We start from the raw sequence: 22651 nt of genomic DNA, 5'->3' as shown, positions 1-22651 counted from the left end.
AAGATCTAGAAAAGGATCTTAACTGTGTTCGGTCAGACTCAGACCGACTGGACCTCCAAATGCTCTCTAGGCCCCTTCTCTGGCTCTTCATCTCTCGCAGGTCCGCAGAGAACCAAGGAGCGAGCTGGGATCTGCGCCAGGTCAGAGGCCGCAAAGGCACAACATGGTTGAGAGCCTCGAAAGCCGCCCGTTGCCAGGCATCAACTAAGGTCTCGACTGGGCTGTGGGAAAGGGAGGAAGGAATAAGTCCAAGCGCCGTCTGGAACCTATCTGGGTCCATCAGGTGCCTGGGGCGGAACCACCTGGTCGGTTCCACCTCCCAGCAGCGGGGAGTGGCATGACAGAGGCTCAGCCGCAGGAGATAATGGTCTGTCCATGAAAGGGGTTGAGATGTTGGAGTAACCCCACCCAGACCATTAAACCACTGTCCAGAGATGAAAATAAGGTCGGGCGTGTTTCCCCCCTTGTGAGTCGGACCCTGAATAATCTGGATCAGGCCCATGGCTATCATGGAAGCCATGAACTCTCGGGCCACCCCCGACGCACCACCCAGGGAAGGCAGATTAAAATCTCCCAGAACCATAAGCCTGGGAAACTCAACCGCCAACCTGAGAGAGCATCGAGTAGCCCAGGCAGGGCTGTTGCCACACAGCTGGGAGAAAGGTACGTGAGCAACAGACCCAACTGACCCCCAGGACCCCACCTCAGGAGAAGGGACTCACATCCGCCAATCTGAGGGGCAGTGGTCTCCTGCGGACAAAGGGCCTCCTTAATAACAACTGCCACCCCCCCGCCCCTACCCTGAGCCCGAGGCTGGTGAAGCACACGGAAACCTGGTGGACATAACTCAATCAAAGGGACCCCTCCCTCCAGGCCCAACCAGGTTTCAGTAATGCATGCCAGAAATAGTAGACTTTAAGTTCATAAAAGTTAAAATAGTACTTAATAACTTCCTACATAATAGCAGCCTGATTTTAATATATCAGCTAAATGTCAAGGTTCAAATTCCTGCCTTTTAGCTGTTATGAAACATTTTGGGAGAACCAGCCATACTGTTAGGCAAAGTGAGTGGTTATCTTATGCAGCAAATGTTGGGAAAGACTTAGTGCTCTTCCTATGTCTCAATATTGCTTTCAGACATGTGGAAATTACTGGTAGTAAGGAACAGACTTTCAACTAGTTTTTAGTACATGGAATTTGTTTTTTTTTAATTCCACAGTAATAAATCCTAATGACATTCCACCTATCTGGTATAGGCTCTGGACAGTTCATCTTGTTATTTCCCCAAAGTGTGCATCTTTGTTTTGCTTCCAACAGCAAAATATCATGGAATGCTTCTGTATGTGGCTATAAATATTCTAAATCTAACCTATTAGAAGTATTTAACATACATGTCATGAACATTGAGTGCACACACATCCTCAAGAAGTCTTGTCTTTTCCTCCTTAAACCCATATCTATAAGCAGCTTACACAAAGACATCCAAACATATTGCAATCTTTTCAGAAAATATATGCTCAGCTGCAAAACATCTCTATCTTTTGGTTGAAAGATAGTAAAACATTTTGCCTAAAGATTGCCTCTTGTTTTGACTTTTTTTCAACAAGCAAGGCAGATCACAGAATGAAGTCTGTTCAGTCTGCTTACTCATTTTGTCTTCTAATTTGATGGGGTTCACATATGTTGAGTTCTTTCATTCAGCAGTGAGGCAACTGGTGATTTTGAATCATGCTGAACAATTCAGTGATCTTTTGGGACAACTGCTCTATAGGAAATTCTTAGACACATCACACTGATATTAAATTATACTGTGATATTAATTCCTTGCAAATAATCCTGACACTGGAAAATTGGTATAATAATACTGTTATATAACTGCAAATAAGTAACTCATGCCTTAATTTTTTTGAGATAATAAGCAGTAGGACTTATTTCTTAATCAGTTTAACAGCTTTGCAACTCTGATGATGATAATGCTATTCATGTAACAGCTAGACAAGGAAGCCATTGAACATGTTGAACTGCAGTTTCAGCCTGCTTAAATTCAAGGAAAACTTGGCAGAATTAAGGTTAGAAAATATCTGGGATTACTCACTTTTCCTTGCAAACTGCGACAACTTTCAACTAGAATCTACTTGGCTTTATTTCTTTTACAGTTCTTTTGTAGCAATTGCTTTGTTTTGCAAATATAAAAGTAAAGCATTTTGGATTTTAGAATCGGGAACTTTCTGAAATTGACAATGCATGTGGTCATTGACCCACTTTCGCAAAGCTACTCCTTCAATACCAGTTAATTAGAGGTAAGAAACTGTCATTTCTTTCATTTCCCTTTGTATTTCATACTACAAAATGATTCCCCCCACCCAAATATTCACCAAAGCATTTTTTACATTTTTCTTTACATTTAAATTGCCTATTTAAGGGACCATCTATGGCAGGGGTGTCAAACTCAATTTCATTGAGGGCCGCATCAGCATTGCGGTTGCCCTCAGGGGGCCGGGTGGGTGTGGCCGGGTGGGCATGGCCTACTGGGTGGGCGTGGCTAGAGTGCGTATGGCCTACTGGGTGGGCGTGGCCAGCTCTACATCGTTCGCATCAAGGGTGCCTATGGGGGCCTGGGCAGGAGTGGGACAGATCTGAGGGTCTCTGGCAGGAGGAGGGTCTCTGGGCCAGGGCCAAGGCAGTGGGGGCCGTTCCCTCACTGTTTCCAGGATGGCTTCGCGGGCCGCATGAAACCACTTCGTGGGCCGGATCTGGCCCCCGGGCCTTGTGTTTGACACATCTGATCTATGGCCATTAAAAATGACATCAGTTGCAGATGAAACCAGGTAATTTGTAGGTAAGCTTTAATTAAATTACTTATTCTAATTAATTACTTAAATTACTTATTCTAAGATCATGTCTTAAGTAGAGCCAATAAATTATATCTAATTGTTATGATTTCCATTTAAATGTCTTAATTTAATATCATCTTCACTGGCTGAATATTTTAAACTAGATAATGATTTATCAGTCTGGAAGCAAAAACATTATATTGCAAGGTGTTATTGAATAGCACTTTCTTCGTCTTATCAAAGCATCTAGTGTCAGAGTAATATACATAACACAATAGAAGAGAATGCAAGGTGGAGTCCTTTGTGATCTCTGAGCTTGGTAATTTGCTTGCAGACATTTCATTACCCAACTAGGTAATATCATGAGTGTTAGTGAGTATTGGGTTTGCTCCTTGTTTATATGCAGTAGCTTGCCCTGCCAGTATTGTAAAGTCTGTGGTTTTGTCCTTGGTACAGTAGGTCCTTGATTCGGCTATTGTTTTCTGCTTATTAGTCTGTCTTGTGTTAATTCCTGTTCATCCGTATGTAGACTGTTGGAAAGAATATGTTCTGGTCTTTTTGTTTCCTATGTAGCTTTTTTATTGTCTCTTTTGAATGATGTGTTTATGTCTATGTGTCTATTGATGGCAGATTTATCTGAATGGCAAGCTTCTAGCATCTCATAGTCTGATAACTGTGTTAACCATTTGTCTGATTTAATTTTTAATTAAATTATCATAAAATATAATAATAAATGTCAAGCACCAGAGAAATCAGGAGATTCAGGCAGTTCAAATGAGTATAAAGATTTATTGAAAGCTTAAGCTGTCTACAAGAATCTGACCAAATAACGGTCAGGAAAAATGAGCAGGAGATAAGACAGACATTCAAGGTGGACTAGACTTAGTTTTCTTGCAGGTGCACAAGCACTTTTGACTTATGATGTATTTGACCACTCCCTCAGACTCAGCCTGGTCATTTCCTACAATAAATAAACTGTCATAACATGTAATTATACAATATTTCAATTTTATTATTTCAATCTAGAAATAATATATCATCTAAATAACAAACTATTTTGCACTAACAACATACCTAAAACAATGACTAGTAGTTACAATTATTCAGTAGAATTCATAGGATTTTTTTTTGTAAAACATAACTTTCTGATTATGTTTATCACCAAGTAAGGAACAAGCTGAAGAAACAATTAACACATCTATGCCTAGTCCAGAAATGGGATTTGTCTTTACTGACAGAATACACTAATATATTCTTTCTGCCATCTACATCGAGCCTTCTAGGAAAAGTGACAACACAGCTGAATAGGTTCAGTTAATAAAGGATAGACAGATTGTTACTATTTGTAGAAAGCAATTTTGACAAGAAGAACCTTTATTTAAATATAAAAATAATCCTTTGGGATTTTCAGTCATACCAGACATGGTGGGTGGGAAAGTGAGTAATAGACCATATGCTGTTCAAAAATACTTTCTAAATTATGCCTGGAAGGCTTGCATGAGCTCTCATTGAAGAACATTTTAAACTGCAGTGCATTATTTTAGCAGAATTTAATTACTGTATCTTTTTTTCTGTCCAAAAAGTTACAATTTCTATATTAAATAATCAATATTAATATGTGGAGTTCTTGGTACCTTCTGAATTTGGTGATTGGTTTGCAGGTGTTTTATTACCTGATTAGATATTGTTATCTAGTTGGGTAATGAAATATTTGAAAGCAGACAACCAAACTCAGAAACATGAAGGATACTACAGATCAACTCCAAGCTGCATATATTATCTTCTATTGCAATATTAATATATTTTAAAATGATAAGAAAATCAAAATTTAGGATTTTTTTAACATAGCACAGAATAACTGAAGAATTTTAATTCAAAAATAAACATGACAGTTTTGTTCTAGTTTTAATAATGCTGCTTCCATAATACTGGGACATCACTTAAATATATGACATTTATATCATAGACACACACAGAGACACACTTAGGGCAAAGAACCCTGGCAAGTTTATCATCCGGAATCAGAACCCCCTAGTCAAGCTTCCTGTTTGTTAGGATGCTTCTGATAAGGTCACAAGTATCACTAGTTACATATACCCAGCCCCTCAGAGCAGGAAGGCAAGCTACGTTCCTGGTCCCATCTGTTTAAAAAGTACATCTAATGGGATCCTTCTGTGTGATGGTTCCCTTCCTTTGGAATATCATTCCTCCAGAAATAAGATCTGCCCCAACTTTGTCCCTTTTTTGGAAGGCCCTGAAAACATGGTTCTGTCAGTGGATCTGTGGACTCCATGTTAACAGCTAATTAAGTGGCTGGTGCGATTGTGCTTGTTGCTGACAGAATGGGTGTTGAGTCAGTGGGGTTTTGGGGATTTTTATATTGCAGAATTTTGTTAGTTATTTTTTTATATAAGGAGATTTTTTTGGTGCAAGGAAGTGAATAATTCCTATTGAAAACATATATTTGCTTGATATTTTGAGAGATTTTCCTCCCTATATTATTTTCTATTCCCTTTTGCCTTTTTTTACATGTAGCTTAATAATGCATGGGATAAATCACCATTTTTTAATTCTTTCAATACTGTTGCAAAAATGTATGTTCATACCGTTTTGCCCTGTGAATTTAATCCCTCTGAAGAACATGATAGAAGGCAAAATTTACCAGTGTCAGTGTCAGAAGAATTTGGCCTGTAATCACATTGTTTAGCCTTTTATATATATAAAAGCTTTATGGCTACTTTAATCCATGCCACATGGAAATGACCTGAGCAAACCCAATAGCAAGACAGAAGCCTTGTTGTATATACACTGAGCAGTTGCTCAAAATCTGCACCAGCTGTGGTTTGACCAGTTTGGAAGTTAAGGGAAACTTGATCTTTTAATCTTTATTTCAGCAGACAGATTACAACTGTTTCCAAAATGTACCTGTCAGTTAAACTTAATACAAAATTTGAACAGAGGACTTTATTTACATATGAATATTTTTAAAAATATTGGAAAAGTTCATAACAAAGACACACCTCCATCATTTTATTTGTATTCTTCTTTATCAGTTTGCATACAACAAAAATATAAGAAAATTCAACATTAGTAGGATTTGGGTGAAATTCTGTTGTATTTTTCCCATTGATTTCTCTGGATTGCAACAGTACTGAAAGAATTAAACAAATGTTGATTTATCCTATGCATTATTAAGCTGCATGTAAAAAAAGGCAAAGGGGAATAGAAAATAATAGATGGAATTGAACTAAAAGGACTTAGTTAAAACAAGGAATATTGATGTTGAAAATAAAAAAATAGGATAATCAGCAACAAAAAGTACCAAATAACCAACATACAGAAGTATTTTATAACAGACTAATTTTAAAAACTAATAGAAGGTACTGTGTGAGAGAAACTATCAATACCAGTTGGCATATTCTTTTGGCATAGAGTAATACACACTCCAGAGGGATGCGGTGGCTCAGTGAGCTTGTCAATCAGAAGGTCGGCAGTTTGGCGGGTCGAATCCCGAGTGCTGCGTAACAGAGTGAGCGTCTGTTACTTGTCCCAGGTTCTGCCAACCTAGCAGTTTGAAAGCATGTAAAAATGCAAGTAGAAAAACAGGGACCACTACGGTGGGAAGGTAACAGTGTTCCGTGTGCCTTTGGCGTCTAGTCATGCCGGCCACATGACCACAGAGATGTCCTTGGACAAGCGCTGGCTCTTCGGCTTTGAAACGGAGATGAGCACCGGCCCCTAGAATTGGAAACGACTAGCACGCATGTGTGGGGGAACCTTTACCTTTACCCTTTTTTAATACACACTCCAAAAAATCATTGTAAATTACTTTATAACTTACGTTGCAACTGAGCTGTAGATCATTCTCTCCTAATTTTTACTATGGAGAGTACGTAAGTTTAATAAAGTGGCTCATTAAGTTAAAATTTCACTAAAATTTTGATTATTTAATGCAGTATCTCAGTAATTAATTAGAATAGAATAGAATAACAGAGTTGGAAGGGACCTTGTGTGTCATCTAGTCCAGCATGCCAGCAACCAGTCTGCACAAACAAGCAAAGCCCCATCTGTGGGATGCAGGCAGCACACAAAACCCTGCAGTCTCCGATTTGTGGAAAAACATTTCTCCACAGAGGTCCCTGGTGCCCAAGGTTGGGGACCTCTGATCTAGTCCAACGGTCTGCCCAATCAGAAGTCCCTACACCACTTCTGACAGATGGCAGTCCAGTCTCTTCTTGAAAGCCTCCAGTGATGTATCACCAACAACATCTGAAGGCAGCCTGTTCCATTGGTTAATTGTTCTCACTGTGAGAAAATTTCTCCTTATTTCCAGGTTGAATCTCTCCTTGATCAGTTTCCATCTGTTAATCTTTCCCTGGCCTTCAGGTGCTTTGGTGTGACAGCCCCTCAAATATTGGAACACTGCTATCATGTCTCTCCTGGTCCTTCTCTTCACTAGACTAGCCATGCCCAGTTCCTGTAACCGTTCTTCATATGTTTTAGCCTCCAGTCCCCTAATCATCTTTGTTGCTCTTCTCTTAGATAGTACTAGAAACAATAATCTTTGTAAAATAAATAAATACTATGTAGAATATCCTTTATCAATACTATCTACTTTCTAAAGGAGAATATAGTCAGATTTAACATAGTCAAATATTTTGTAAGGATCACTGTTTGGAAATTTTGGCTTATGATAATAAAAATAAACTCACAATATTGCTCACAGCAAGGAATTAACTTCTGAATTTCCTATAAAAAGATTTCAAATAATCTAAAAATAGTCAATTTTCATATTGTAATAGATAAATTATCTGAGAATTATACTAATTACAAATAAAGAGATTTGTTACATTTTCTAGGACATGTAGAAAACACTTTAATAGAGTTTCAAGTCCTTTCCATAGAAGATTAAAAAAATAAAATACTTTTGTGGACTTAATTACATTGGATTTTGTATTTTTTTTAAAAGGGCATGAAAAATACTACAATGATATAAATAACAACTGAGTTATTTTATGAAAAATCTTTTTTCCATTATGAGAGTATTTATATGCATAATAAAAAGGATTGTTTATCACCAATAAATGAATTTATGTAGTTAATGTGCAACCATTAGAAGTGTTGGTTTTCCTCTGTAATGCCCTTCATGATTTGGCAACTAAATTACTTGCAGAAGTAGGACTTTAACTGTTTTAAAAATTCTATCTTTTAAACTATGTCTTTTTTTATACAGTTATATGGTTCTAATCTGTAAACTGCCCAGGGTCACTTAAATACTAAGATTTTTTTTTAAAGGTAAAGTAGTCCCTATGGATTTTACTATACTACTTGTTGCCTACTATAGGGGGCAGTGCTCATCTCCGTTTCAAGGTCATTGAGCCACTGCTGTCTGAAGATATTTCCATGGTCATGTGGCCAGCAGGATATCACAGAGCACTGTTACTTGCCCACCAAAGTGGTACCTATTTATCTACTTGCATTTGTATGCTTTCAAACTTATAGTTTGGCAGCAGCTTGGGCAAGGACAGGAGCTCACACTGTGATGTGATGCTCAGGTCTCAAACCTGGCTTGCCAGCTTTCCAACTGACAAGCCCAGTGTCTTAACCATTGAGCTTCTAGATAGCGAGATAGGCATTGTATAAATTTTATGAATAAATAAAAAAAACAAGCAAATAAAGGAGCTGAAGTTTGGAAGTGATTTATCATTGTAGGGCCAGCCCTCTGAAATTGCCTCTTGTTGGACATTCACACTGTTTATCTTTGGGAAGAAGTTGATGATGGAACTCTTCTAGAGAATATTTGGATATTTTGCCATTTAAATGTTGTTAGTGGGTTTAGGTATTTGAAGTATTTTGTAATATTATATGTCTTGTTTTTATTTTGTTGCAAGCTACCAAGTCAGTTAGGGCAGAAATTTGATAAATGAATAAATAGTATTTTCTGGTTCTACTGCTTAATGTAAAGTCTATTACCTTATAAAGTCTACAACTTTATATGTCTTTCAAAGATCAATTCCTGATAAGTTCATGAACATGTTCATATAGGGTTGGGTTTTTTTTGGCAGCAGTATACAACTGATATATGTTTTCTTCAGAATCCCAATCTACCCTACAGCTATTTCCTGGTAACACAGGAAATATCTAATAAGGATAACAATATCCAAGTATTAATTAGTACTATATACAATAGTTTAGTACTATATTTGGTTTTATAGCATAGCTACAATTAATCAGGTATTGCCAACTAGCTGAGCTAAATTAGTGCAGTATTTTTTAAAAAAATAATTGTGTTTTGAGCTCTTCTATATATTTCTAACATGTGATGAATTACACATATGGGTTAAATCAAATAAGAGAACAAGTAACTCATCCAAATAATGAAACTTGGCTATGATCTTGTAAATTTAGAAGCAATTTTTTTTACAACTTTAGATATATAATTGAGAATTTTATCCTTCAAGAATGCCTCTGTATGATTGCTGTGGATGGCATCCAGAGACCTTCACCTTGTGGACTGCCTTAGGACTTTCAGTGAATGCTTAGATTGGACTAATAGGAGGAATGTATTATCTCTGAAGTAATTATGAGAACAGAGGGGCCTGTGGCTTAACAATTTTCAAATATGAGCTTTTCTTTGCTATGTATAAAACCATGGCGAGTTTAATGAGAGGTAAAAATTAACCTTCTAAGTAAACTATTATAGTAAAAAATTATAATGTTAATGTAATATAATAAATATAATGCTAAATATAAATATAACAGTTAAGTAAGAATTTCCCTTTTTGGTCCAACAACGTACAGGTTTTTTTAAAACCATTATGCTGGTGATTACAGACTGCAGCCATTTGTTTTACTTTATCATTGTATTATTCAATTATTATCTGATCAAGCTGAGCTAGATCAGGGGTCCCCAACCCCCAGTCTATGGACCAGCACTGGGCTGCGGCATACCAGAAACTGGTCTGCACAAACAAGTGAAGCCCCATCCACGGGATGCATGAAACCATGCCCCCTACGGTCTGCGGAAAAACCTCTCTCCACGGAACTGGTCCCTGGTGCCCCAAAGATTGGGGACCTCTGACCTAAATAATACCTGTAATTCTTCAGATATGGAAAAAAAGAAGTGCAACACACTGACATATTGATCTTCTGATAGCCACAGTGGAAGACCTTCCTTGCCTACCTGTACGGATAGTAGACATGAAAAATAGGGCACCCTTGTATAGCAATGTTTTGCTGATTACACATTCCACAAAAATAACTTTTGGGACAAATATGTCTCTGTGTATGATTATTTTTAAATTGTTTGTATGGCTGATGCTTTTCTTTGTTTTGTCATAGTTTGTGTCTTTAAATTTGTTCTATGGCACTCTATCTGCCTTATTTGGGGATATCTTTTTTCTTTTATTTAATTTTAGAATTCTGCAGGTGGTTTATACATTCTTTTTAGTTTTTTTAATAATTGTTACATTATGGAATTTTGATTCCTATGACTGACTGATGAACTGGTTAATAAATCTCTGAAAGAATGAGATTAAAGAGAAGATACCAGTCTGGGATCTTTGAATGTAAAGTGGACAGTACTTCCTAAACATTCTTCTTTTCTTGCCTCCTCAGTTCAAACTTATAGTATCTTCATAAAGATTTTGATTTTTTTATCATCTAATTCACCAGTTTCTTTTATATTCCTCCTATTGTAATTAATATCAGCACAGAACAACCAATCATTCAGCAACAGTTTGAAATTACAACAGCACATAACAACAAGACGTAAGACTGGTCCTCATAGTTGCATCCATCACAGTGTACGCAGAATCACCTGATTATGATTTAGGCGCTTGGCAACCAGCTCACCATTACAATGGTTGCTGAGGCTCATGGTCACATGATTGCCATTTGTGATCTTTACTGCCAGCTTCTGACAAGCAAAATTACTAAAGAATCGGGCAGGAGGTCACATATGGTGCTCCGGTAACATTGCACTGAAGCACTCTGCAGGGTGTGCTTAACAACAGCAACAACCTTTGTAAGTTGGTGCAGTCATGTGATATCCTGATTTTTGACTCTGTTGCTTATTGATGATGTTGCCGGTCCTTATTTATTGTTAAATAAGGAATAGCTGCATTTCCTGATTGCAATGGAATGTTCTCATTACATTAATTTAATATTGAGTTATTCTGTCACTCAATACTAAGCTGAGTAAGGCCTGAATAGTAGCTATTAGGTGTCTTTATTATATACATCACCAGCATTTTAAATGTAAGTCTTCTTTAGAGGATACGTACTCAGTGTTGTGGTACTGAAATGTATAAAATATTTGAGGCATTTATCAAACAGTCTTTATTCTCTTAACACAAGCCATTTTAAAATGTGTGCCTATAGTAAGAGTTAAATATACCTTTTACATTAGCAATGCTAATCAGCTGTACTGATTCTCTGTTTTGATTTTTCTCAATAATTAGGCAAAAGATCTAGGGTGCAATCATGTTTTACCGTAGGGGGTTCATGCAAATAGCTCAAAACTTTTTTACATTGATTTTTTTTGTTATTGTTAAATGTATTCAGAAGGAAATCTACTGATATTTTTAAAAAAGGAAATACAATTGCCTTCTTAATAAGTGAAATACTGCTTGTTTGAAATCAAAATGCACAAGAGGGTACAATTTTTTTATTTCTTTTGGATGTAACTGACTTACAATTGAAAAATTATATACTTTTAAAATGTTGATGTTATCAGGGGATGTAGACATGTTAAAAGATAGGAACAGGAGTGGTTAACTGTAGTCCCTCCCCTTGTTACCTTTGTCATGTACACTATATTGCTGTTTTTATCAGATGGGTTTTAATATTGAATGTGAGTCTTTTTCTGCAAGCAGGAATGAGTCCTTTTGCTCTTGAAATTGATTAATCAAGGCTTGCATTCTGTGTCATTAAAACAGTTCTGCTACGAACACATGGTTGCTCATGCCATTATATTTAGTTTGGCTTTCAGATATTGCCGTATTCCAACCTAATATCATACCATGGTTTGTCATTATACATGAATTTACAGTTAATAAGTAATATTTTGTGAGATACTGAAAAATCAGGCAATCAGTAATATCAGCACAATTTACATCTGAATTCAAAAATCACAGTTATCTTTGCTTTAAAACATTAATACACATTAGGATACAAACACATTCACAGAATTTAAGTACTGAGAAACTGAAAACAGAAGCAAACAACCACAATTTGCCTGATGTACATTGTAGACACTGGAATACATTTACTCATCTACTACACTCAAAATTGATGTCTTAATAGGTTTCTGACTTAGCACTCTTTTTATTCCCTCCCAAATTTACCGTCTTTCCTGTATACTCCTCTTTCCCCCTTAACACACCTTAGGGCAGGGTTATTTATCTATGTTATATTTAATTATAAATCTAAAGCCAACAGAAGTGGGATGAGCTGACTACCATTTCCCAAAATATCTGGAACTTAGCTGGAGGGTGAAATTTTGATTAGGAAAAGCAGATTAAGGACTGAGCAGTTGATATAATTTGTAATTGTAAATAAACAAAGTTATAGTTCAACTTGAAGTTGCTTGCACATTTCATAAAGGCAGTAAAGGATATAATGTTAATTTCTAAAATCTTGCATGTCAGTAAAACAGGTGTCCTTGCCAAACCAACCTACAGTTTAAGCAGAAGCATGGGGCTGAAATTTAATGCATTTGAGCATGGGAACTTGTGTTACACCTTTCACAATCACTTGCTTTCTATTATTTCCTTAAGATGCTGCATAAATCAGGCTTTCTCATTCTATTGCATAGCAGGATGGCTTTAGTTGTTTACCCCAAAGTATTTGACTTTATACATTAATAGCTTGCATAGTACCTGGCCATAATATTAGCAATCCTTTTTTTCTCTCTTTTTACAGGCATTTATGTTGAAAAGATGGTTCTTTATTTGGACACCTTTGTTCATTTCACACTCATGCTTTTGAACCATTGGATAGTCTCAACTATCTGTCTAAATCTTGAGGATCCAAATGTGTGTAGCCACTGGGAGAGGTAACACTACTTTTAATAAATAGTTCTGAAATTCTACTAGCATGGTTATTTTAATTGATGTTTACATAAAATGTGCATTACAGGCAAACATCAAGACATGGGTGACATCATGAAATGACTATATTGAAAAAATATAAAACCAAGCCATGAGTGTACGTGTATACTGTATATATTTTATGAATGACATAAAACTACTAAAACAAGATATAAAACAAAATAACAGCAATGAATGATGCTCTTCATCTATGAAGTAGACAGACTCTATTTACCAAAATTAACTGCCCCAAGAAGATTGCTCAGACTGAGTACAAACAATGATACTGTTGTGATTCAGGGTCAGCCTGTGGGTTCGGCAGTTGGGTCGGACGACTCAGAGGAGGAGGGGGGTGTTGAAGACCTTGCTGAGGGGGTTGAAGATCTTGCTGATGATAGCCCTCAGGCAGGCCCCTCCCACTTGGTCACCATGGAGACCCAGCTGTGTGAGCCTGACAGTGTGGATGAAGATGACCCACAGCTGGCCCTGTTCAAGGACGCCCGACGCAGGAGGCAGTCAAGTAGGAGTAAACAGAGGAAGGCTGTGGGGCTTCTCGGAAGGAGGCAGAGAGAGGCCACGCCCTGAACTCTTTATAAAGGGAATGTGTGGGGAGGGCTGGTTTGCTGAAAGCAACCGATCAGATAGTGTTTCAAAGCTCCTGTATCTTGGTTCGTGTCTTGTTTGTTTTTTGTAGTAATAAATTTGGCAGACGTAATTCCAGCCTCTTGCCGTTTGTAAAGGGGTTGCCTTTTCTGCAGGGCCGGTAGCAGGCTGGTACAGAAGAGGTACGACAAACTAGCAACAATGGTACTTTGGAATATTTGCAAGAAATATCATTTGCCTGCAAGCAAGAATTGCCAGATCACAAAGTAGACAAAGTAATAGAAAATGAAACTAAAGTACTATGGGACAAACACCTGCCACAAAATACCCCAGACTTAACAACTGTTTATAAGAAGAATAAAAAAGTCTGAATACAAGGTCCTGCAAATAAAAGTAGAACAAATGTGGCAAATGAAAGCAAAGGTAGTACCAATAGTAAATGGTGCCTTGGATGCAATCCCAAAACATCTAGAGCACCATTTGAACCCTATTGACATTGACAAAATTACTATCATGATCATCATCACTTTATTGCAAATGGCAGCTTTACTTAGAACAGCTTGCATTCTGTAATATCATTCTTGCATCTAATATCATTGAATAACAACATCAGCTATCTCAAGTCTTTGGGAAAAACTCAATACAATAGCTAGACAAAACTGCCCCAAACAATCTAAACATCTGGCTAACTGTGTGCCCAACCATAATATTCATCATTTCATTGTAACTCATAAAATAATAAATTTTATTATTCAATAATATAAAAATTAAACCAAACATTTCCTGTAATAATGAAAATGTACTTGTTCACAGTTTTTATGTTATCAGTAATTGACTTCTCTTCTAATTTTTCTGAGGATGTCCTTGTTGTCATAAATGGAAGAATCAGAATCCGCAGAATGTGTCTTCTTTTTCTGTTATAAACCATTCTAACACAAGCTGCTTGAAGGAAAAGAAATAAACTGTGAACCTGGCTAATGATTTCTTCTAAGTATATGTGACTTCCCATATTCAAGGGTGTGGAAGAGTATATGTATTAAGTATATAGAAATTGTAATGTATTGGGCCTTTTACTTGAACTGTTTTCACGTGTCTTTGAATGCTGCTTGAGATTGCTTAATTAGGTTGTCTGCGTAACAGTCGCTGGCTGCCCAGACATGCAGTCTCCAGGACTATCATTGGTTGGCTCTGGGGTGGAAATAGGTTCCTTTAAATCTATTGGCCACCACCTAGTGGCCAACCGTATAAGTAGCTGCGTAGAAGCCTCTGTTCTCAGTTCTGTTCCTGTTACTTCAATAAAGCAATGTTCCTGTTTGAACCCTCTCGTCTCGCCTCCTGCTTCCCAGGAATCCACTACACAATAGAAATAATCTTGTATCTGAATATAATAAGCAGAATTCCAAGTTAAAGGCTGCAATCTGCATCCTAATCAAGTTTCTGGGACTTACATTATATAAGTTGACATGGAATGGGCTGCACTTTCTTGGATTGTTGTAAACAGTTGGAATATAAAATGAGTAGGTTCTTATTAGATTTTAAGATATTGTGTATTTAATTTTTTTATTTAAAAAAATTACATTGTCTAGATAAGCTTGAAAAGATAAAGACTCACTTGAATCAAGCTTGCCTCATGTTGCTAGTACAGATATCCCTTGACTTACGGTTTGTCACTTAGTGGGCATTCAAAGTTACAACAGACCCACTAAAGATACTACCCGGTCAAAGTAAGGGCCGCTGCAGTGCCCCCATTGTTATTCACCTTTATGATTAACCTTAGGCCCACTGGAGCGGGGAGGGCAATTACAACCTATAGTCTGAGGCCTACTTCCCATCTGGCCTCCCAAAGGTCCTCTGAGGCCTCCCACTGTCCCTCAGACTTTAGCCTGCTCCTGAGCCAGCTACTCAGCCGAGCAAGGGGGCGTAACACCAGTCAGCAGAAGTGACAAGCACACCTAGGACAGTTACAGCCTGGAGGGCAAAGCCTACTTTCCCATCTATCCACCCAAGGGACTTGCAGCTCCTCATCAGCCACATGGCCTGGTAGCACCCACTTACTTTTTTGCAGAGGAGCCCTGCTGATGCAATGTGAGGCTCAGCTTTCAGCTGGCTGCCTGACAACCTCTTATGCCATTCTTATGCTATTTTCCTAGCAAGTAGCACTTCTTATGAGAGTGAGACTCTGTTTTATAAAGAGGGTCCACAAACTTCATAATCAAACAGTGCTAAGGAACAGAGGGAGGAATTGGGAGGCCTTTGGGTGGCTAGATGGGAAAGTACGCCTAGGTCTACAGACTATAACTGCCCTCCATGTGCCAGTTGCTTCTGCTGACCAGCTTTAGATTCCCTTGCCTGGTTGAATAGCCAGCTTGGGGACAGGCCATGGCCTGAGGGACAGGAAGCAGAGCATTGGGTGCCTTGGGGAGGGGGAGGCATTTGGGAAACCGCAGGGCAGGTCTCCAAGGGCCGCCCCCATTCCTATGCCCCCCTGTGCTCCACTTAATGACACACACATTCATTTAATGATTACATTGAGGAGAACAGAAATGGGAAGTCATTAAGTGACATACTTCACTTAACGACCATCACAATATGCGACTGTAATGAGTAGGCTCCATTACAATTGTAAATTGAGGACTACCTATATGCAGTTTTCTTGGCAGCAACATGGTAGTGACTTGTCTGACTGAATAGCCAGCTTGGGAGCAGACTAAAGCCTGGGGAGCTGTTAGGGATGCCTTCTTCTAAGATGGGTTTTCAATTTTCTAGTTTCATATATAGCTCTGGAATTTCTTGAAGGTCTTTCATCCAAATACTAACAGGCATGATATTGCTGAAATTTGTGGAAATCAGCAACGTTGGCAGATTGCTTTCCACTGATGTAACATAAAATGCTCAATGTTTTGTAAAGTACAGTTTTATTTCTCAGTAAAGAAATTACGCTCTACATATTGAGCTTAGCTTTTAGTTATATGAATGTTTTCTTTTCATAAAAAACTTTAGGTGTCTTCATATAATTAAAGCATTACCTATTCCATATCAAACAATTTTAAGTAACATTGGTAGTTGTACAAAGTGATGTAATGATTGATGATATTTCTAATGTACACTGAAGATGTCAGCCATTAAGTGAAGCTATTAGAAAAATTCTGGATGCAAATGACAGGTAGAGTAGGAAATATTACCTAAGAACTACAGTTACGTTTTTATAATATTTAACTAAAACTATATATTTTATTTCCAGCAAGGCTTTCTGGTGTACCAAAATATTATTTTATAGACAAACTCAAATTAGAAGAACAACAAAAAAGTGTACCATTCATTCACAGTTAATGGAAGTTACAACATAATCATGGAAGGAACAAACTGGTTAAAAATACTATCTAATTAAGAATACGAAAAGTTCCATGTTGAATTACATAAAAAGCCTATGTGGCCCAACTTTCTATTCCCAGATGGTTAAACAATTGTTAATTGGAACCCCAGAAATGACACACATTCTCAAAAGATATTCATGTAACTGAGCACCTACCACCTAGTTGTATTTTTTTAAAATGTAATTATTTTCACTTTCAGCAATATTGTCTCTAAACCTTTATTTCCATCTTTTTGAAGTTTCTTCAGTTACTTGCTCTAAGAAAGTGTATGTTTAATCATTTTATTGCAAAATCTATAATTTTATTACTTTTTTTCTGTGCAGTTATTCTGTTACAGTGCAAGAATCCTATCCCCATCCTTTTGATCAGATTTACTACACCAGCTGTACAGACATACTGAATTGGTTTAAGTGTACACGACACAGGTGATTTTTAGTAATTGTTTTGATTACCCTTTTAAAATGATGCTTTATCAGTATTTATTATTTGTTACATGTTAAAAACAGTACAAAACATATTCAAGCATAGTGGCACATTGATAGCATTTGCAAAGTCAGATGATACAGATATTTTAATGTATAATGCCACTAATATGTATAAAATTATCTTCTGTAAGATAGCCTTGAAAATATTACCCTGAATTTTGAAATGCGTTACTAGATTAAACAGGACTGAATGACTGCAAAGATATTCTCTTTCTCTAAAAAGATAGTTTCAGTAAAATGGATATAATATTATTATTTGAGAACATAAATTTTCAAGTAGTTCTGCAGTATAATTACTCTGTGTTTAATAGCCCTTCTTGTATGAGGCAGAAGTGAAAACATAGCTTCAGCTATGCACAGTGAAGCCACTGTGTGTGAGTTGGGTGGGTATTTAAATTTATTTAAAAAATAAATGCATGCATTTATTTACTGATTCTTTTTGGACAACACAGAATTTGTTTTTATTGTTGAAACATTTTGAGTTTTAAAAGTTCTGAATTTGTAAACTTTGTGACACATGGGAGAAGTACACTTTGTTCTTGTTGTCCTTCCTTGTCTGACAATGGTTTTGTACATTTAAAAATTAAATATTGGTCTGCATGTGTATCAATATATTAGTTAAAACATTTAATAATAGGTGCGGATCACAAATCCATATAGTGTCAGCTGCAATTCTGCAGAATTTGTGATAGATGTTGAAAAGTATCTCCATTTGCAGATAATGGAGTTTGCAGGTAATAATGTTTATCTTTCTCTGTAAGGGATGTAGCTGATTTATGGAACAATTCAGTTTATCCTTAACCCTTAAGACCCAGTGGGTCTTTTGAAATAGTTGTTCACAAATTTTACGTACCCATATTTTAACAGAATCAGCTATCGGACTGCTTATAGGCATGGAGAAAAGACTATGTATAGACGGAAATCTCAGTGTTGTCCCGGATTTTATGAAAGCAGGGAAATGTGCATTCGTAAGTAAAATTATTTTTGTAAGAATATTCAGCTCTTTATAATATGTTAATAAGAATGTTAATGAGAATTCCCCAAGAAACAAAATGTCTTTAGAAAAGCGGTGGGACTAAGATGGTGGTTTACAGGTACGGGATACTTCTGTGATACCAGTTGATGGGGGGCGGTCTTGATGAATATAGTAGTTATCAATTTGGCACTATGCAAAGGAGTATTGCATAACAGAATAACAGATTTGAAAGGGAGCTTGGTGGTCTTCTAGTCCAATCCCCTGCTCAGGCAGGAAACCTTATTCCATTTCAGACAAAAGGTTGTCCAATCTCTTCTTTAAAAACTTCAGTGTTGGAGCACCCACAACTTCTGAAGGCAAGTCATTCCACTGATTAATTGTTTTAATTGTCGGGAAATTTCTCCTTATTTCTAGGTTTGTTCTTTCCTTGATTAGTTTCCATCCATTGCATCTTGTCCTGCCTTCAAGGGCTTTGGAGAATAGGTAGCCCCTTAGATATTGGTACACTGCTATCATGTCACCCCCAGTCCTTCTTTTGATTAAACTACTAGACATAACCAATTCATGCAACCATTCTTCATGTTTTAGCCTCCAGTCCCCTAATCATCTTTGTTGCTCTTCTCTGTACTCTTTCTAGAGTCTCAACATCTTTTTATGTTGTGGCAACCAAAAGGGGATGCAATATTGTAGTTTCTCATTGTTCTAACTGATCCTGCTGATCAATCAGAAACGTATGTTTGCATGATGATACAATGGCCTTTGCCCCTGTTATTTCTTTTCTTTTTAAAACAGTAGCTTTTCTTGTTTTATTGTCCTGTACTTGCAGATGGCAATTCCAGTTGGAAAACTACCCAACCAGCAATCGTTTAAAGAGCTTTAAAAAGATTCAAATTAAGATTAGGACTATTTGCATTAGCATACAGCCTGGATATTGGGAAATGGCTTGTTAGTAATTATAGATTAACATATAATTAATTAAAAGAATACTGATATATGCATAAACGCACCAGCAGCTCTTTCACATGCCTGGGGGTTTCAATGTACACAATTTAAACGTGCCTGTATAGAACTTGGTGATTTGTTGCATGCAGAGAGTTGTCTTTAACTTGTAAGAAAAAAAATGAATATATACATTTTTGAAGAAATTTTGAAGTGGGCAAGTCATATTTTTTTTAAGAAGAGATAAATTCTTTGCTGTTATTCTGACAAATTGTAGCCATTAATTCTCAATAGGTAGTTAATACTTTCAACATTCTTGTTTTTCATTGTCACCAGAGAAGGGCCCTTTGCAGTTTTTCATATATGTCTACCAGAGACTATTTTACCATATTACACCATTATCCAGTTTGTATTTGTCTTTGCTTCCTTCTGAAACTCCTCCAAAGTCTTCAACTATTAATGTTTGTGTCAAGGACAGATTATGTTTCATTTTGATTTTTCCAGTTATAGGTCAGACCAAGATAATCGTTTCCCCTGGCCAGAAAGAAAGGTGATTTCAGTTGATTTTTTCTCTTCTGTAGACCCAACAATTCTACCATTGTTCTATTCTAAATTGTTTAATTTGAAGAGATTTGGGATTTTGAAAAGGATTTCAGAAGAGAGAATTGGCAACAATGACTAATCATGTAATAGAAAAAATGCTTTGCTTTAGAAAATCTCTGAAATAAGGACACACAAACCAAGAGAAAGTATATTTCTTTTGATATTGATGCTTTAAAAGTTAAAATATTTTTATTTGTCTTAAACACGAACAGGGATATATTGTTTTCATTTTTCTCCTCAGCATTACTTCAAGTGTACTTATATAAAAAAGTTAAGTTAAAAAAATGACTGCTACCCCGTGGTGGGATTCAAATATGTGAACAACTGGTTCTCTGTGTGGATGCCACTTCCAGAAGTCAATTCTGGGCCTGGGCAACAAAAAATTAGTTACCGATTCTGCTGAAGTGGTGGAACTGGCTGAATCCCTCCACTGCTGCTGCCCTTATTATAGTTTGAAAATAGCCAATGTGGAAATACAGAATTTAAATTATGCTTACATTGGTAGGCTTTTAAAAGAACATATAGTTTCCTAAAACGTGTTTCTAAAATTATACAAATATTTATATTTTTAAATGAACCCATATTTTTATCTTATACTAGAGAACACTTTATCTTGAAGAAACAAACCTGATTTGCTTTTGCCCAGGTAGACCTTCTTATGAAGTATTTTGAGAACTTGCACCCCATTTGTCAGCATTTTAGAGGTTTGATAACCATTTTATGGTTTGAATCACCTCCCTGCATTCGTTTTCCTTCAAAGTGAAGTGCAATGTTAATATGTACATAATTTTGATTGACAGCTCCAGTTGGCAGTTTTGACTTCTCGTCTACCATCTCTGGTGCCAGAATTAGAAGAGTCACTGATTATTTCTTCAGCTGTCAGTCAGTCAGGCAGATACTACTATAAGATTAAAAATGGATAGTGTTTTTCTTAAGCAAATGAGAACAAAATGAATGAATGAATGAACGAATGAATATTCTTTAGTTTAGTCATAGAACAGCATAGCAAATGAAGACAAAACCATAGTCTCTTTTTATGCAAGAAAATGACATAGATTCCACAAATACTGACTGTGATAAAGTCATGATAGGAAGCTGTTATTCTCCAAAACCAATTTCCATAACGGTCCCATCTGTTTGTATTTTTTAAATAATTAAAAAAAAACATTTTATTTCTTGGGCACACATGGGATTTTTATTGCTGGCCTTTTCCTCTTCCACTGCTTCACTTGGCCTGAAGTGATTCCACAGATCAACTCTTTTCTGAATACATTTAGACAGTGCTTTTTTGTAAAAGAAAAAGGTGCCGGAACTCACACATGTCATACAACCTGCTTTGCCTACCCTACAAGGTTCCATCCAAAAAAAGGTGCCGGAACTCCGTTCTGAGCGTTCTATGACAAAAAAAGCCCTGCATTTAGATTATAATAGTAAAATATAATACTAATTAAACTTGAAGAAGAATGTATAGAAATAAGGAATAAAAAAGTGCAAGGAAAAGAAAAAAATCAGTGAGAAGAAAGAGAAAAGTAAGAATATAATAAAGAGAAAATGTGTACTAAGAAGTGTTTTTTCCCCCACAAGTATAAATATAGTGATGTAGTACAAATGTAGTGATTTTTCACCTCCTCTAAGGTTACAAACATTTATCATTTCACTCTATATCACATCTCTTATCTATAAACAACTCCCTAAAGCAACATCGTTTAACTTAGATGTCAGCGGAAAGTCAATAAAGGACTGCCAGAACTAACAATATGTCTTGTTTTAACTTGGATCAAATAAATCATCCTTATATTCCTTCCTTTTACTTGTTTTGGTCTAAGCTTTATTTCATTCAAATATTGTCATAAGATTTGATTTCTCTTAATTTCTTCTTTGTCCTTTTTCACAGAATTCTTCAAGGCTTTAACAAGCCTCTTTTGTAAATCCTATAGAAAAAAAATCATTTTACTCTTTTGGTTTGTCATTTGTATTCCCCTTTTACGTTTTAAAACCTCATACAGTTTCTTTTGTAGATCTAATGAAATACCTCTTTCTAAGTGATATTGGTCCATCAGACCAATTTTTGATACCTCTTTAGATACTATCTTCATCTTGCCAGATAAAGTTTGTTCTACAAAATACTGAAATAGTGGAAAAAATCTTGAGGCATTAGACAGTAGATCAGTTAGCAATCTCATGGATATTTTCTATTAGCTGTATCCTACACAACAGCCATTTTTATAAGTCCTTCTTTCTAAAATACAAAATTTGCCAGCAATCCCCCCCTAAATTATGAATCTTGTGCTAGAAATCTTACAAAAGAACAACATATGCTTATTTTTTACTCACACATTATCAAATATTATTAATCTATAGAGATTAGGCATCGGTCTGAAACAAGAGACACAAGTATTATTGGACAATGGTCGCATGTTAGAAATTTTTTTCATAACTTCAAATTTAGCAGATTAGTGGTATCTTGTTATATTTTCTTAAGACCTTAAGACATTACTCTTTAAAGAAGATTAATATCATTCATGGTAGAGGACAGGAAGGCCTGGAGGAACGTTGTCCATGGGGTCGCGATGGGTCGGACACGACTTCACAACTAACAACAATAACAACATCATTCTAACATATTGTATATTTAGGTTTAGGGTTATGGTTATTCTTAAATGGAAAATTATGATAAAAACACATCTTTTTATCTTCAATTTTTTTTCTTTCAATGCAACTTTATCGTGAATATCCTTATACAGAT

General features: G+C 36.4%; 1 protein-coding gene across 1 annotated transcript in view; it reads left to right on the top strand.

Annotated features, from left to right (window-relative positions):
- MEGF10 (multiple EGF like domains 10) overlaps positions 1-22651 on the top strand; it is a gene marked incomplete at its 3' end in the record, with an annotated part of 118947 nt that overhangs the window by 7695 nt on the left and 88601 nt on the right. Inside the window, exons 2-4 of the mRNA XM_083354528.1 lie at positions 12759-12891; positions 17226-17327; positions 18255-18355. Coding sequence (XP_083210654.1) covers positions 12776-12891; positions 17226-17327; positions 18255-18355 — 319 coding nt within the window. The 5' untranslated portion in view covers positions 12759-12775. The remainder of the gene's footprint in view (positions 1-12758; positions 12892-17225; positions 17328-18254; positions 18356-22651) is intronic.

The sequence above is a fragment of the Vipera ursinii genome, assembly GCF_947247035.1.
Source record: "Vipera ursinii genome assembly, chromosome: 2".
NCBI classification, from domain to species: Eukaryota; Metazoa; Chordata; class Lepidosauria; order Squamata; family Viperidae; genus Vipera; species Vipera ursinii.
The sequence above is the reverse complement of the archived record's forward strand: the minus strand, read 5'-3'. Positions and strand labels throughout refer to the sequence as shown.